This window comes from Microcaecilia unicolor, chromosome 2, assembly GCF_901765095.1.
Source record: "Microcaecilia unicolor chromosome 2, aMicUni1.1, whole genome shotgun sequence".
NCBI classification, from domain to species: Eukaryota; Metazoa; Chordata; class Amphibia; order Gymnophiona; family Siphonopidae; genus Microcaecilia; species Microcaecilia unicolor.
The window spans coordinates 479,158,995-479,176,096 of record NC_044032.1 but is presented as its reverse complement, the minus strand read 5'-3'; the positions used below and the strand labels follow the sequence as shown (position 1 = coordinate 479,176,096).

The 17,102-nt window shown below is 45.3% G+C and overlaps 1 protein-coding gene across 1 annotated transcript in view; it reads left to right on the top strand.

The window, feature by feature from the left end:
• The first annotated feature begins 976 nt into the window (after nucleotides 1-976).
• Nucleotides 977-17,102, top strand: part of ATOH8 (atonal bHLH transcription factor 8) — a 111,631-nt gene continuing 95,505 nt past the window's right edge. The window contains exons 1-2 of the mRNA XM_030191068.1: nucleotides 977-1,023; nucleotides 1,142-2,068. Of these exons, the coding sequence (XP_030046928.1) occupies nucleotides 1,580-2,068 (489 nt within the window). The 5' untranslated portion in view covers nucleotides 977-1,023; nucleotides 1,142-1,579. The remainder of the gene's footprint in view (nucleotides 1,024-1,141; nucleotides 2,069-17,102) is intronic.

Genomic DNA, 17,102 nt, shown 5'->3' with positions numbered 1-17,102 from the left:
CTCCTTCCTTCTGTGCTCCGCCCTCGCGGACGTTACGTCAGGCGAGGTCAGGACACGGAAGGAAGGAGTGGCCTGCCTTGCTGCTGCTTGCTGCGACGTGAAAGGAGGCTTTAAGGTTAGTTTCCGGGAGCGAGGAGGGAGGGCGGACCACACTGCGGCTGCGGCGGCGGCGCCGCGTGTCATCGAAAATGGCTATGCGTGTCAGTGCTGACACGCGTGTCATAGGTTCGCCATCAGGGCCCTAAGGCTTTACAGTGGGGCTGGCCCCAATCCCACAATGCATAATCCAGATACTGCAGTGAGTTTTACAGTGTATTTTGCAGCTTCTGAAAGTGTTGCCTCGCATTTTGTAGAGAGGGCACTGCAAAAAAGGGGGTTTTGTATATTTGCATAATATATTAATAATAAAAGTGAGCAAAATGTTGGCAGTCCAGATTTGCCTTCTTCGAAGTGTGCTATCGTGCGTGGAAGCCTCGAGCAGTCCATGATAGGGAAAATGACCAGACAGCATGCCCTCTTTGCCTCCTGTGCTGGCCTTTGACCAAGTACTGCGGGTATTGTGGAAGGGCTGGTTGAGAAATTCAGCTGAGCTTGTCAGACACTTCCAAGCAAAATCAGTGCACTAACCAGTTCCGCCTGTCAGTGAGCGAGAGCCAGTGAGGCGGCATTCAAAGCCCCAAGAGGAAAGCCCTGGCCAAAATAAAATGGACCACTACTGGCCACTGTCCTCCACGCCATCCTAGCTACACAGAGGAGAAAATATGCAATTTGTTCCAGTAACAAAACAAACAGATCTCCATACTCATATTTACCCTCCCTTCTCATGTAGTTTTTTTTTTAATCTGGTTTTAATTTGTATCCTTACAGCACCCCATCCCATTTCCAAACCTGTTTTACATGTTTGCATTGCATGCTAACTTTTTTTTTTTTTAATGACTTGTCATTGCTTTTGATTTGAGGATCCCACATGATTCTTTGGTACTTCAAATCTGGTAAAAGTGACAGAGAGCCCTCCAGCATCTTGTAAGTAGATGTTGTACGTGTGTATTTGACAATCTGTGCAAACACGCCAATATCTATTTCCGATCATCTACAGTACATTATATAATCTCTCTTTCTCTCTCTTTATATATCTATATAGATAGACGAACAAAGGAAACTGGCAGCAGAGCTGTTGAAAAATCTGTGTCCTGTTTCTTTAAAAAGAAAAAAAAAAAACCCAAACCTCAGCTCATCTGTGCGGTTGAGGGAGGCTGGAAGGTCTTTTTGGCTGTGTGTGAGGCAGTCAGTCTCCCTGTAACAGGCGGCGTGCTGACTGATCTCACTAACAGGGGCTTCTGTGTAAGCCGAGGCTAAACAAACACAGATGGATCTCCGTGTGCATTCCCCAAAAATGCTGGCGATGCGGCAGGGACTTCAGATGACACTGTGAGGGCCAGGCGAGCGCCTCAGCCGCCCCACACACAGACCCCTTCACTTGGCCTTTGCAGTTGGATGGGGGTCGGGGGAAGGTGGGCACGGGGTGGGGGAAGGAGGGCTGACTGACCCCAAAAAACAACACGCTTCAAAGCCAGCTACAATGAAAAACCTGCAAATGCTAGAGGAGAGGCGCTGGAAGCCCCTGTGCAGCGTCAAAGAGATCAATGGGCTCAAGAAAAGGAAACCCAAAGAGGCTTTGCAAAGTTTCCGCGTGGAGCTGAAGGCCGGGGAGGCGGCGGAGGGCAAGACGGTGCCCCGGGGCCACGGGCTGAGCGCCATCGCCGCTCTGCCGCCGCAGCAGCAGCCCCTCACCCGGGCTCACTTCCCCGAGCAGAGCCCCCCGCCGCCCTCCCGGCTCGTCCTGTGTCCGCAGCGACCTGCTGATGAAGCCTCCCCCCAGCAGCAGCGGGCGAGCTACCAGAGCAGCCCCGAGCCCTCGGCGTCGCCTAGGAAGCGGCCGGGGGACGGTGGCGGCGGCGTCTCAGCGGAGATCAAAGCCATCCAGCAGACCCGGAGGCTGCTGGCCAATGCCCGGGAGCGCACCCGGGTTCACACCATCAGCGCCGCCTTTGAGGCTCTCAGGAAACAGGTATTCTGCCGCTCCGGGGCTTTTTTTTTGTTTTTTTTTGGCATTATGTTGACCGATTGATGTCCACTTTTTAGAGCGTAAATGTTTCACTTACTTGTGTCTCACACGCAGTTAGAGTGGAAGGTTGATGCTGGGAACTTCCCTGTGTGTGTGTTTTCACTTTTTATGTTATCTGTGCAGCTTTGCAGGCTCTGGAACGGGTAGGTTAGCATTTCAGTTGCACAGATGAGCTGGTTGGTTTCAGTGTTGAAGGGGACTGGTGTCTATCAGTCTGCTACAGGCGCATATAAATAAAGGAGTTGAATTAGTGCAACTTTGAAATATGTCAGTAGTAAACATCAATAAGGAATTTTGAGGAAAGACTTCAAGCCTGGCTTTTATCACTTGGAATATGTTTTATAGCGTGTTTTTTTTTAATTCAGTCATCTTAAAGTTCTCTCAGATTCTATTTAAAGTGGACACCATACCTGCTGAGATTTACTTACCTCATGCTTTCACCAGAAATGGCTGAGTTTTATTAAGATACAACACTTGAGTAGTTTGCTTGGGGAATTTACATATCAATAGGCTGTGATTGTCCAGGGACAGGGTGGGAAGAGAGCCAGGAAGCTTAACTGTAGGAAAGATCATTAAATGGTTCTTTACAAGAAACAGTGTTTATTTATTTATTGCATTTGTATCCCACATTTTCTCACCTCTTTGCAGGCTCACTGTTCGCATGTAGGTTCATAGTCTTACATCCCTCTTAACTAAAAGACCCAGGAGAGTAGAGGGGAGCTGTGTTTCTATGTTGCAGACATAGGAGCCAACTTTTCAAAATTATTGAGAGTGCTAAGCCCAATGGAAATAACCCCTCCCTGGACATATACATGGAATTTTCTCAATATTGGGGGTGCTCAAGCACCCATAGCCAGTGGCGTAGGAAGGGGGGGTGGGGCGGTCCGCCCCGGGTGCACGCCGCTGGGTGGGTGTCGACTCCGCTGGTTCCCTGCTTTCTCTGCCCCGGAACAGGTTACTTCCTGTTCCGGGGCAGAGAGAGCAGGGAACCAGTGGAGCCGACACAGCGCCCAGCGACGTGCACTTGGGACGGAACGGCCCTCCCGCCAAGAATGTGCTCCGGGGGGGGGGGTGCTTGTGTGCACCGAGGGGGGTGCGCAGCGGCGAACCGCCCCGGGTGTCAGCCGCCCTCGCTACGGCACTGCCCATAGCACCCACAGAGCGGGCTCCTATGCTTACAGATGCTAGGACTGCTTCTCCCATGAAAAAAGTATTAGGCAAGGGGGGTATTTTCCTGAAACCCCCAATCCATCCCGGCTCCTTTTTGAACTCAATGTGACTTTTTACCATTTTTTTCTTCCATGCCAAATTGAAAATGTAACAGAATGATACCGGATAGTTAAATTGCCCCAGAGGGAAAGACATGCAGATATTTTCAACACCTTGGGCTGAATTCGCTAAATGGTGCTCAAAGTTAGGTGCCGGGAAGAATCCATGCTAAGTGCAGTGCCTGGATATGCACTTTACAGATTTGTGCGTAGCGGATTTCCGTGCCCAACTTTGGGCTTCAGGATGTGTACGCCTGCTGAAACCTGGTGTAAATGCTATTCTGTTACACTGCGCCTACATTTTTGGAGTAGCCCTGACCCACCCCTCCCATGGCATGCCCCCCCCCCTTTTTAGTTGTATGTAAAATAGGCAGATTCATGTGTAAAACCTAATTATTTTTATTTTATTTATTCATGCTTGTATCCCACAACCCAAAATGAGTTTTGGTTCAGTGCGGCTTACATTTAACAGTTGTTAGAGATTACATTGATTCAATTACATATACAAAGTTGTACGATGCTGTGCTTTACAGTGGTTGGCAAGATAACAACTTTTAGTACGTATGGAACAGTCATTGGTTTTCTTGAGAAGATAAGCCTTAGTTCATTTCTTAAATGAAAAGATACATTACAGTTAGAAGTTGCATTGTGTATTGTTGTTCCAGAATGATTAGTGCATATTTTACTCATAGAATTTGCTGAAGAGGTAGCAAATTAACATCAATGATTGTTAATGGCCCCTTAACTAATTACTTTGCATGTGGATCTGGAATTCCGTGCTCCCTTTATAGGCTCTAGCATGCTAAGGGTGGGGCAGTGGAGATGGTCCACCCTGGGTGCAAACAGCACGGGGGGGGGGGGGGGGGGGGTACACTGAGCAGTTGCCTGGCTGTTGGCTCTGCCATTCTCTTGCCCCCTTTGATGTCATCTTCTTGTTCCAGGGCAGGGAATAGTCATAGGTCTGCTCAGTGTGCACCTCCTTGATCGGAGGAGGGAGGGCAGAGGGACATATCTGGAGGAAGGGGTGCTCCACCAAAGTAGGTATGCTAAAGAAACCATGGACTTGTGTATAATTTCTTTCCAACATCCACTGGGTTGGAAAGAATAGAAATAGGGAGAAGAGTGGTAAGAACAGGCCATTTTATCTGACCCTGATGGGTGGATAAATTTAATTAAATCACTGCTAAATGGAAAGATAGTGGTGCATCTTGAAACTAGTAGAGGAAGGTCATGCCAAACCAATATGATCAATTTAATTGATTAAACACCCTGTTTACTAAGGCATGTTAGCGTTTTTATCGTGCCTTCAATTAGCGTGCACGCTAACCGTGTAGGCACCTATAGGGGTATTGTAGGCACATACAGGTTAACGCACATACATGGTTAATGCGCGTTAAAGACGCTAACATGCCTATAATGCTGCTTAGTAAACAGGGCCCTAAGCGGTTATTACACTGGAGCAGGCGTGGACACTGCCCTATTAACTGAGCGGTGTATCAAAAGTCAAATAAACATAAATATAAGCTTCAATAAAAACATTCAACAGTGTATTACACAAAAGACTGGTAAATCAAGCTAAGTAGCATCATGGGAAGTCCTAAGGTGGTAAACTGGGTTAGAAATGAATTGATAGGCAGCAGAGGGTAGTTTTAAATGTCGTTCACCCCAAGGAAAGAGATGATGTCAGTGGAGCGCTTCAGGGATCAGGTCTAGGTCTGGTTTTGCTCCATATTTTTGTAAATAGTATTGCAGAGCAATTGGTAAAAAATGTTTTTGTCTCTTTGCAGATAATGTACTGGGAGAGCACTCCAGATGGAGTAAAATATGAGGACTGATTTAAGACAGCTTGATAAATGATCAAATGTATGGCAACTAAGATTTAATGCAGTAAAGTACAAAACTGCCAAAAGCACAACGTTTTTGCATTTATGGAACCGAAATGAAAGACAGAAGTCCTTAATGGCAAGGGGGAAGGGAGTAATCATCTCTCTGTCCTCATGTGCAACTTTCTTTAAACTAGTCATCTTACTTTCTAACTCCTCTTAGGCCCAGATGCACAAAACTTTAACAACCCTTTAACCACCCTTTATCGAAGAAATTGCCAACCGTTTCATGTACTAAAGCCCATTTTTCGAGGACCGTAGCAGCTAACGAAAATGGAATGCAGATGAGCAATTAGTGTAGAAACCCTTTTGAAATGACATGCACTAACGTTTTCCGATTGGTTTAACGAAGGAAAACACCGAGAAATCTAACGAGAGGTCTGTACCTCTCGTTAGGGCTCTCCAGCTAAAAACTCTAATGTAGAACTAAAAAAAAAAAAGAACAAGGGGGGTGAAAACATGCGCCAGGGGCGTCCTTTATTGACGCCCCAGGTCGCCGCTGCTCCCCGCTCCCTCTGCAAGCAATCCAGAAGTTAAAAAATAAAGGACCGGGAGGGGGCAAAGGCGTTCGTCAGGAGCGTCCTGTTTGAACGGCCTTGCCCCCCCCACCCCGTCCGAGGTCGCCGCTGCTCCCCACATTATAAATTTAAAAAGCAAAACAAAGAAATCCTTACTTTAGAAGCCCCGGCCGGCCCCCCTCCATTCCTCTCTACTCTGTCAACCCCACAGCTCCGCCTCCTGACTGACACCCTCTGCCCTGTGCCCCGCCTCCTCCGGGGGTCCTCACCGCCATTCCCCCCCTCCATCGGGCCCCCCTCCCTCTTACCGGGCCCATGCAGCGCCTCTCACCTCTATGTGAAGGCGCTGCACGGGCAAGAAGATCAGCTGACACCTCTGTCTTCCATTCTTCCTTCGCGTCTCTCTCCTTTTGGGCCCGCCCCCGTCTGACGGGGATTACGGTACGGACGTATGATACCTTGTACTTTTCAATACCGCACCGAACATTTCTGAGCTGTTTTTTTAATGCATTCTTCGTTTTTTAAAAATTTGCTAAGTACTTTTACGATTTTGATTTTTTTACGTTTGGTTAATGCATCTGGGCCTTACTCTCTTACCTATCTATATGTTCCATCTTTGCTTATACCCTACACTGTCAATTAAAATGTTCTATTACATATTGTGTTGACATTGTAAGTGGTATATATTGTTATCTGAATATTTTTACTGCTGTAATTGTGTATTGCTCTATTTGATCTATTCTTACTGTACACCGCCTTGAGTGAATTCTTTCAAAAAGGCAGGAAATAAATCCTAATAATTAAAATAAATAAATAAACTAGTAGGGTACTGATGCACAAATAGGGGAGAGAGAGAGACCTTGGGGTGATCATGAAAAAGACTGTGGTGTCAGGGCTGGATTGGGGTATGGGCCTGCTAAACTTGTGCCTGGGGCAATATAATTCCAAGTTAATCAAATATGGAAAAAACTTCTTATGGTATGCGACAGTTGAGATTGATTTAGATCCTCTTTTCATGATTCCCACTTTACGCTTTTGGTACAGATGTCTCATCTGGATTATTGCAATTCTTTGTATCTTGGTTTGTGTGGCATTTTATTACACAAATTACAATTAATACAGAATATGGCGGTTCGATTGATTTTTCGTTTAAGCGTTTCTGAATATATTAAAAAGCTTCATCGTCTTCACGTACGAGCATGGATTATTTTTTAAGGCTACTTGTTTAGTTTTTCAGGTATTATATGGAAGTACCTCAGAACTTTTGATTCTGTTTTTTTTTTCTTATTCTGTGCACGCGGGCACAGGAGGAACAAGAAGAAAGTATGACAGGGCAGCGAACGTGGCTGCGCTGGAGACTGGCGCTGAAGAAGGCTTCAGTTGGCGGGGGTTGGGGACCCCCGCCAGCAAAGGTATTTGTTTTTGCGGGGGGAGCGACAAGGTGGTGAGGGGAAGCAGCAAGGAGGCGAGGTGGGGGGGGGGGGGGGTGAGGAGGCGAGGCTTGGCGGTGGGGGGGGGGAGGTGGCACTCAAAATGTGCCCCCAAACTGTGAGGTCTGGCTACGCCCCTCTTAGCTGAGAGGAGTTAGAGTTCTGGGCAATGCTGGTGTAATTTGGTTGTGCCTAGACATGAAAAAATTGTAGATCCACTCACCTGGAGTATCATTTTCATTTCTGTAGGCCAACTCTCCAAAAGGATATAGACAGAGTAGAAGCGGTCCAGAGAAATGGTATGTTCGGGTACAGAATCTGTATCATAGACCTTATGAAATGAAACTTAAGGATCTAAGAACCCTGCTTACTAAGCCGTGACGTAGGCGCACTAACATTTTAGTGCATGTTAAACATTAGCGTGCGTTAACGCTAGAGACACCCATAGGGTGTCTCTAGCATTAGCGCACCTACGGCGCAGCTTAGTAAGCAGGGCCCTAAGTGTATATTCCTGAGAGGAGAGAGGGGGTATATGAGAGACGTTCAAGTACCTCAGAAGTATAAATATTACACAAATTGCAAACTTTTTTTAGTGGAAAGAAAATTTTAGAACAGGAAGCCGTGATACGAGGCTCAAAAAAATATACTGAAGAGTAAGATCAGAAAATATTTCTTCACACAAAAGGTGATATATGGAACGGCATCTCAAAGGAGCTGATGAAGACGAAAACAGTAAGAGTATTCAAGAAAATCTGAGGCAAGCACAGAGAATCCTTAGTTTCAAGGAGCTGAAGGTAGAGGCTGAGATCAAGTAGGCTGTGTGGAATTGCAACAGGACCTTATTCCTGGGGGAGTTATGCGCAGTGCACATAAATTGCACAGGATTGATCTATTTCTGCAAAGAAATTCAGAGGCTGGCAGGATGTAGAACCACTGACTGAAAGCAAGCTGGTGCCATTCTGTTCCTGCACTGTGCAGCTCTGGTAGAGGGTGACCCATGTGATACCGAAGTCACGTTCTGTTCTCGTGAGACTTTTAGAACAGCACAAGTTTTTGTGTGCTCGCACAGCTGACATTTTGAAGAACCAGATGATGATTGTGCCGGTCCAATAGAGGTGCTTACTTGATTGTGAGGGACTGAAAGGAAGGGGAGGGGAAGATGAGCTGGGAGAAACATCAACGGGGGAGATGGGGTAAAAGGCTATGTGTGGGAAGAAACAGCAGGTAAAAGGATGGAAATGGGTGGGGAAGGGTGAATGAACAAGGGCTAGAGGATATGTGGGGGGAGGGGAGTGAGCTGGTGTAGAAGGCAGTAGGGGACTTATGGGGAAAGGATATTGGTGTGCTTGCCTGCTTATTTTGAGGGGAAAGCAAATGGCAAGGCGGACATATTGTTAGTGGGAGGAGGAGGGGCCAATTCAATATTAACTTCTACAACATATGGGGGCAACTACCACTCCATGCCCACCCCAAATTATGCCTACTGGGAAGGGGACAAGTGTGAGGAAATAGACTGAGGTAGACAGAAGGTAAAGGGATGTTTGAAGGGGAATGAGTTGGGGTACACATGACCGGGAGTTGGGGACATATATGGTGGGGGAGATAAGCTGGGGAAATCAGAAGATAAGCACCGTGTGTGGCAGAATGAGCTGGGGATACATGAGATAAGGAGACCTCTGTGTGGCAGGGAGATAAGTTGGGGGAGATGGGATAAGGAAACACATGTTAAGGAGGGGCAGACAAGTTGACAGAGTGTTGAAGGAGGGATGAGGTGGGAGGAGGAGATAGTGCTGAAGAGGTGTTGAGCTGGGGGGGGGGGAGAGAAGGAGAGAATATGTGCAAGAGTGATCTATTACCTTTGTGGTTAGGAATTTTCAGTTGGTAATTTGCAGAGGCCAAGGGGACCCAAGCAACACCAGAATCCCATCCCTTCCCAACTTCTGACACATGTGGCAACATGGCTGTGTTCATAATTTGTTGCTGCAAGTATTGGCAGCTGCAGTAAGTTGGCACTGCCTGTAGCTCAGAGCTGCCCTTAGACTCAGTGGATTGCCAAAACAAAAACTGCTGAGAACCAAAAGCCCTAGCTGTGGTGCAGTATGTCCGTACTCCTGGGGAAAAATCTGCACCAAAATCTTTAAAATTATGCATCTTGGAGTAAGAGCTTTTCTGTTGAGAAGTTTAAATTACTCAGAAACAGTGCTTGTGTGACCTTATTTTGATAAATAAAATATGCAGAATTTTAAAATATTGTGCACAGAATTCTTAAACTTTTTATGCAGTTTGCAGTAAGCAGGAGTGGAAATCGGGTAGACTAGCTGGGCCTTGCAGGCTTTAGCTGATGACATCATAGTCTGTATTTCTTTGGGGAAAGGACAGAATACTAGTGTTGTACTTTGGAACATGAAAAGCTACATCAGGAGGGCCATTTTAGAACCCCTTCATATTGGATGATAAGCCCTCCAAGAACAGAGAAAACCCACTGTACCTAAAGGTCGGTTACTATGATAGTCCTCAGGCTTGCAGGTCAACTATATATTTAGGTACAAAAGGTATTTCTGTGTTCCAGAAGGAAGTTGAAAGTGTGAATTGACCTTGGATGCCATTGTTATAAGAACATAAGCATTGCCATACTGGGACCGACTGAAGGTCCATCAAGCCCAGTATCCTGTTTCCAATAGTGGCCAGTCCAGGTCACAAGTATCTGGCAAGATCCTGTTTACTGCACTGACCACTAGGCTACTCCATCCACTTGCTTTTCTTAGGTGTGGCCATAATATCTGGAGCTGTCATAGAGCCTAGTAAATGAGCTGAAGAACCATACAAATCGGCTCATTGATGATTTGTGCATAATACAAATTCATATGGAAGAATTTGATGATCTTCTCACATAGTTCTGCCTTAAGGAGGTGGCCTTAAGTGTTTTAGTGGTAAAGTTTGTAATTTTGCAAGGATTCTACCATTCAAAATAAGTATCGTAACTGTCATTTGAATCATATTTAATTGAGCTGGTATCAAAAGAAACGTTTCTAGTGATAGCAGCTCATTTCATTATTTGGCTTTTTCTTATGGTCCCAGCGTCTGTATAATAACCTACAAGGATTCCTTTTTCTAACTCCTCATAACATTTTTCTTTGCCAACATTTAATTGTGCTGTCTCCTCCGGTTGTATTTACCTTTGAAGGGTGGACTGAGTGTGCCAGAGATTGGCAGCTTCACCTCCTTCTCTGCAAATTCATCTGTCTCCTAATTGCCATTTTTCCCAGGCTCTCAGTTTCTATTAGATATGGTCTAATTGGTACTACTTCTCTCTCCTTGCCCCTGAGAATGAGCTGTGCCACCCACACTGCATCCCCAGCTGGAAACACATGTACACACCTAGGTTTTGTGCAGCATTGAACCACGCAGATGTTTTCCTGCTGAACAAATGTTTAAGATACATTTTTAAGCCACTAATTAATATATAGGTAAACTATATGTGCATACTGTGACAGGGTGAATGGCTAACCAAAAGAACAATTCCCTATAAATCAGTGAAAACCTGGTTATGCTGGACAGCAAACATACTGGAGTGTACTACTGTTGGGTAGTGAGATTTAACAAGAGGTTAATACTCACTTGGCCAGTGCCTTTACAGATGTACGTTTGTGTTTATTTATTGGGATTTATAAACTGCCTTTATAAAGAGATTCACCCAAGGCATTGCAGAGCAGGCATAGCTTGTACCCCCTCGTTGGGGTTGGATGGCAGGGTGTTCACCCCCTCTGTTGTACTCCCTGTATCGTACAGGCCAAGATGGACCCTCATTCACCCTTGACTCAGACCTTACATCTTAGCAAAAAAGGCCAAGTGGCAATATAGGGGATCAATAGTCAGTCAACAGTGGTGAACATTTTGCTAACCGCTGCCGGAAATATTCCCGGATATTTGCTACCCAGCCATGTCCAGGCTTTGGCATTGAATATTCAGTTTATGCAGAGCTGGCTAACACATAGCCAGTTAAGTCATATTCAGAACTTAAGCAGCTGTGGGTTACCGCATGTAGGGGTCCTTTTAATAAGCTGCGGTAAGCACTAACACCTGCTTATTGCAGCTTAAATGCCTTACCGCGGGGTGCGCTCAGGCATCCCGTGGTAATTTTGACATCAGTGCGCACTTCCCATCACTGCTAAAAAATAAAGGGGCCCTTTTACTAAGCTGTGTAGGTGCGTGCGCGTGTCCTATGCGCATCAATTTTGAACTACCGCATGGCCTAGGCGGTAATTTCATTTTATTCGCGCCCCGGAAAAGTTCTGGCATGCGGCGCTAACTGGGTAGTAGTTGGCATTATACACGCACTGACGATTACTGCCCGGTTAACGCATGAGACCTTACCGCTAAGTCAGTGGGTGGTGGTAAGGTCTCAGGCCCAAAATGGACGCGTGCAAGTTTTATTTTGCCGCACATCCATTTTTGGCCAACAGGCTGAAAAATGGACCTGCGTGCATCCAATACACGTGCCTACAACAGCGCAGGCCATTTTTCGGCGCACCTTAGTAAAAGGACCCCATGGCCAGTTAAGTCATATTCAGAACTTAAGCAGCTATGGGTTACCGCAAATAGGGGTCCTTTTAATAAGCTGCTGTAAGCACTAACACATGCTGGGTGCATTGAGGCATCCCATGGTAATTTTGGTATCAGCGTGCACTTCCCACCTGTTGAAAAATAGAATTAATATTTTAGTGCAGGGATGTGTTCTGCACTAATCGGTTAACGCAGCTATGTTACTGCACGCTAACAGATTAGCATGTGGTTAGTGCGTGAGTCCTTACTGCCTGCTCAATAGGTGTCAGGTGCTTAAGCACTAATGGGAAAGTTAGTTTGTGGCCATTAATAGCAAAACTCAGAAATCCGACCATTTTACCTATGTGGTAAAAATGGGCTTAGCGCGCGGGAATGACCCGTGTAAGCACACACTAAGGCAATTTTTTTATCAAGGTTTGGTAAAGGGCCCCAAAGATAGGACTGTGTTCTGTGAGGTCCCATTTATGCAGTTGCTGGTTAAATGTTGAATATCGACTTTTAACTGGCCAGCTGCTGACGCCACCTCCCTGGAAAACCTCCAAAATAGCTTTTTTTTTTTTTCACTTACATACATAGTAAAATAGTAGGTGATGGCAGAAAAAGACCTGTACGGTCCATCCAGTCTGCCCAACAAGATAAACTCATATGCGCTACTTTATATATATATCTGACCTTGATTTGTATCTCCTAATGATAATCCAAATGGAGCAATAGGCAGTCAAATCAATCATATATTAGCTCACATACAACATTAGACTCCTATATAAATATAGATAGCGTCAAATATGAATTATACTTTAATTATAGAGGAAAAGCCTCAATCCTGGCAAGTGCTCCTTGTGTTGTTATACAATGTTAGGGAGCACTGCCTGATCATCACTGGCTCAAAAACCTCTATTAAGTATCCCACTTGTATTCTCTTATTTTAATCAAATTAAGCTTTCATGGGTACTTAACTGACTGCTAGAAAAATTTCTGGGCAGTCTCTCAAACTGAATACAGTCATATAAACCCCATCCACGGCCCTTGATTTGTATCTACCATTTTCAGGGCACAGACCGTAGAAGTCTGCCCAGCACTAGCCCCGCCTCCCAACCACCGGTGCTGCCACCCAATCTCTGCTAAGCTTCTGAGGATCCATTCTTTCTGACCAGGATTCCTTTCACTTAGGCGCTAACTGCTAATTTTCAGTGATGATAACCGGTTAAGTGCTGCTGAAAATTAGCGGATAGCCCCGAACAAGTGATTTAACTAGTCAGCGGCTTTTCTGGCTAGTTAAATCGTTTTGTATATTGACCAGATAGTGTCATTTATGCAATCTAAAAATGAAAGTTTGGAAAGTAGTTTTAATCCATGCAGTTATTTTAATCCTGATTGGACTTACTGGGAGTAATTTAATAAAGGCCTTTTCATTCTTATATGCATGTATTCGTATGTTAAATGCTGCTCATAAAATTGGCTCCTGTGTAAAAAGTATGCACAGTGACAAGAATGTACATACATCTATGCAAATCTGTGTAGGCATATTTAGGGGTAGATTTTGGGCAGAGTGCAGGCGGAGTGGTGATTTATACTTGAATATTTTACAGCTGCTCCTGAGCAGGCATAAATGTCCATGGCTTCATTTTAGCGGTACAAAGCGTCATTTGCATGTCCCCCCACCCCAAATGTCCAAATCGCTATTTTCAAAACCCATTTTAAGATGCTTTTCTATGCAGTTCATCTGAAGTGTGTCCAAATCACAAGGGGGGAGAGGTGCCGGGGGTGTGTTGTGGGCAGGATTTAGGTGTTCCTAACAATTTGGCCAGTTAGCTCTCTGGTTTGTGGTTTGAATGTCACCACTAACAAAATACCAGTGCTGGTCAGTGCTAATTATCCGATATTCAGTACCAGTTGATATCTGGATGCATACGCTGAATATCAAGTATATTTTTAACCGCAGCAGCTGGTGTTTTCGCAAATGCTGATCACCATTGGCTGAATTTCGACCCCTGTGTTCTTAAATTTAGGCCTGCCATTTATTGCCTATATGTGACCGTTTCTGGAAAAACATGACTAAAATCACCAGAAACAAAACATGAGGTTTTAAAGAATTCTATTAGAGCAATTTGTAATACAACAATCCAAGCTCCATCCTTTTACGTGAAAATAAAAATTAAAAAGTTACAGAATTTCAAAAATGTAACCCATTCTCAACATTATGGGTCTGCGACTTTAGTAATGTTTTCCCAGGGATGGTCACATATTTAAAAAGTCTATTTTAGATGCCTAGTGCTGAAAATCAGTGCTAAGCTTACAACCATTTTTCCTCACCCTAAATCCATCCTGTTGTCATCGACTTTTAAAGATACTAAATTTAGGAGTTTAGTGAAACTAGGTGCATAAATTTAGGCATACGGCCCTGGTAAATTTTCAAGGAGGCCAATTTAGGAGCCTAACAGGCTCATTTTCGAAAGAGATATACGTCCAAAAAGTGACATAAATTGTCATTTGGACGTCCATCTCACAGAAATGTCCACATCGGTATAATTGAAACCATTTTGGCCGTCTTTCTCTAAAGTCCGTCAGAAGGACATCAAAATATCAAGGGGGCATGTTCAAGGCGAGACTTGGGCGTTCCTAAGACTTGGACGTCTTTCAGCCATAATGGAACAAAGCAAAAACGTCCAGCACTAAAACTTAGATGTTTTGAGCTAGATCTGTTTTTATTACGAATAAGGCACAAAAAGGTGCCCCAAATGACCAGATGACCATTGGAGGGAATCAGGGATGACATCCCCTTACTTCCCCAGTGGTCACTAACCCCCTCCTACCCCCCAAAAGTGTGTTGAAGAACATTACTTGCCAGTCTCTATGCCAGCTCAGATACTCAGGTCCATTAGAACAGCATGCAGGTCCCTGGAGTAGTCTAGTGGTGGGTGCAGTGCACTGCAGACAGGTGGACCCAGGCTCTTAACTCCCCCTTCCTGTTACAATTGTGGAGGAAACTGTGAGCCCTCCAAAATTCACCAGAAACCCACTGTACCCACATATAGTTGCCCCCTTCACCCGTAAGGGCTATGGTAGTGGTGTACAGTTGGGGGTAATGGGTTTTGGGGGGGCTCAACACACAACCCAAGGGAGCTGTGTACCTGGGAGCATTTTATGAAGTCCACTGCAGTGCCCCCTAGGGTGCCCCATTGCTGTCCTGGGATGTCAGGGGGACCAGTATACTAAAAATGCTGGCTCCTCCTACATCCCAATGGATGTATTTTTTCGAAAATGGTCGAAAATCAAAACGTCCAAATCACAGGACTTCCATGGTATTTTCAAACACAAAAGATGGACGTCCATCTTTTTCGAAAATGACCTTCTTCTCGATTCGGAACTTGGACGTGTTTGTAAAATGTCCAAATTCTGATTTGGATGTTTCTTTCAAGAATGCCCCTCTATGAGGGGCATTTTCAAAAAAACGTTCAAGTCAGAATTGAGATGTCATGTTCATAATGTAAAAAAAAAAGTTCATCTCATAGCCATTTTTGAAAAGGAGAAACGGGGTTTCCTGTTCAAAAATACATGAGAAGGACATTCTTGCACTGAAAGTGTCCAAAATGAACAGCCATTTTCCAACCTGAAATGTCCAAAATAGGAGCGCCAAAAAAACAGGCACAAAAACGTCTGTCTGGCATCATTGGTATAAAAATGGCCACACTGACATCTCTCTGACGCAGAGGGGCAACCTAGTGGTCACTGCAGTGGACTTTAAACAACGGGGCCGAAGTACAAATCCCATCTTAATTTCTTTATTATATGTTCTTGTGAGCATGGACAGTGGAATACTTTTTTTTTAGAGGGTGTCCAAGCTCCGCCATCAACACCTTCCCAACCCCACCCCCATTTTTGCCCCAAGGTCCAGCATCTCCACTTCCCTTGCATCCCACAGTCCTCTCACCATGGTGTCCATCTTTTCTCTCCTTTCCAGCCTCCCCCCATAGTGTCCATTATTTCTCTCCTTCTTCTTCCCTTCATCCTTTCCCCCTTCCGCCATGATCTCCAGCATTTCTCACATTGCCCCTCTCCCAACCCAGGGTATACAGAATTTATCTCCTTCCCTACTGCTCTCCCTCTCCCTCTCCCTGGTTTCCAACATCTCTCACCCCGCCCCCCCCCCCCCCCCCCCGTAATCTGTAACATCTCTCTCTCCCTTCTCCCACTCTATGATGTGCAGCATTTCTCTTCCACTTCCCCCCATGGTTTGCAGCATATTTCTCACATCGCTCCTCTATCATCTACAATATCTCACTCCCTCCTTCTCCCCCCTTCACTATGCAGCATTTCTCCACTTCCCTTCCTCCATCCCAGTGGTCTCCAGCATTTCTCTTCTTCCCTACCCCCACAGGGGGGCTATGGAATACAGTATCCTTCTTCGTTCCCCATTCCGCCATGTGGTGTTTTCTTATCTCCTCCCCTAGGGCGGCAACGCTACAGTCAGCATGAGAAGAGGCATTAATTCTGTCAGTGTGAGGCATAAAGCATCGGCACATACTCATGGACTTCCAGCTCCCACGCCCTCTGAACTTCCTGTGTCATATGAGCTAGAAGCCCACAGGCTTTGTACATGTCCTGATGCTCAAGACTCTGTGCCGGTGGCTGCGATGCTTCTTGCATTATGCTAGCAGTAGCATTGCCACCCTGGGGAAGAAGTTAAAAAAAAAAAAAAACCTTGCAAGAGAGAAGGAAAATGTTGGGGATGCCATGACATCTATGGCTCCCCCCCGTTCTGACACCTATGATTATGAGCCCTCCAGGAACAGATAAAATCCTACTGTATCTAAATGTACACCACTATAATAGTCATGATGCTTGCAGGTGTCTTATAAATTCAGGTACAGTAGGTATTTCAATGTGCCAGGAGAACTCACATATTTGTAAAGAAATAAGAGTTAAAGTGGGAGTTGCACCTCGGTCCCATTGTTCAAAGTCCACTGCACTGAACAACTAGGCGGCTACTCATACTTGCTTGCTACTCTATTAGGAATAGCCATAATACCCGATGCTATCATAGCGCCTGGTATCCACTGTCACTTTCACTTCTTAGGCGGGTGGGAGGGGTTCATTGCCCACTGGGAGAATAAGGAGGGGTCATGCCTTTATCCCTCCAGTGGTCAGCTGCTCAATCAGCACACCTTTTAGTACCCTGGATGTGGCTGAAACAGGTCTAGATAAAAACATCCTTCTTTTTTCACTTGGACATTTCGTCACATTCCGTTATCACTGAAAGATGTCTTGACATTTAGCCCACCCAAGTCCCACCCAAAACATGCCTGCAACACGCT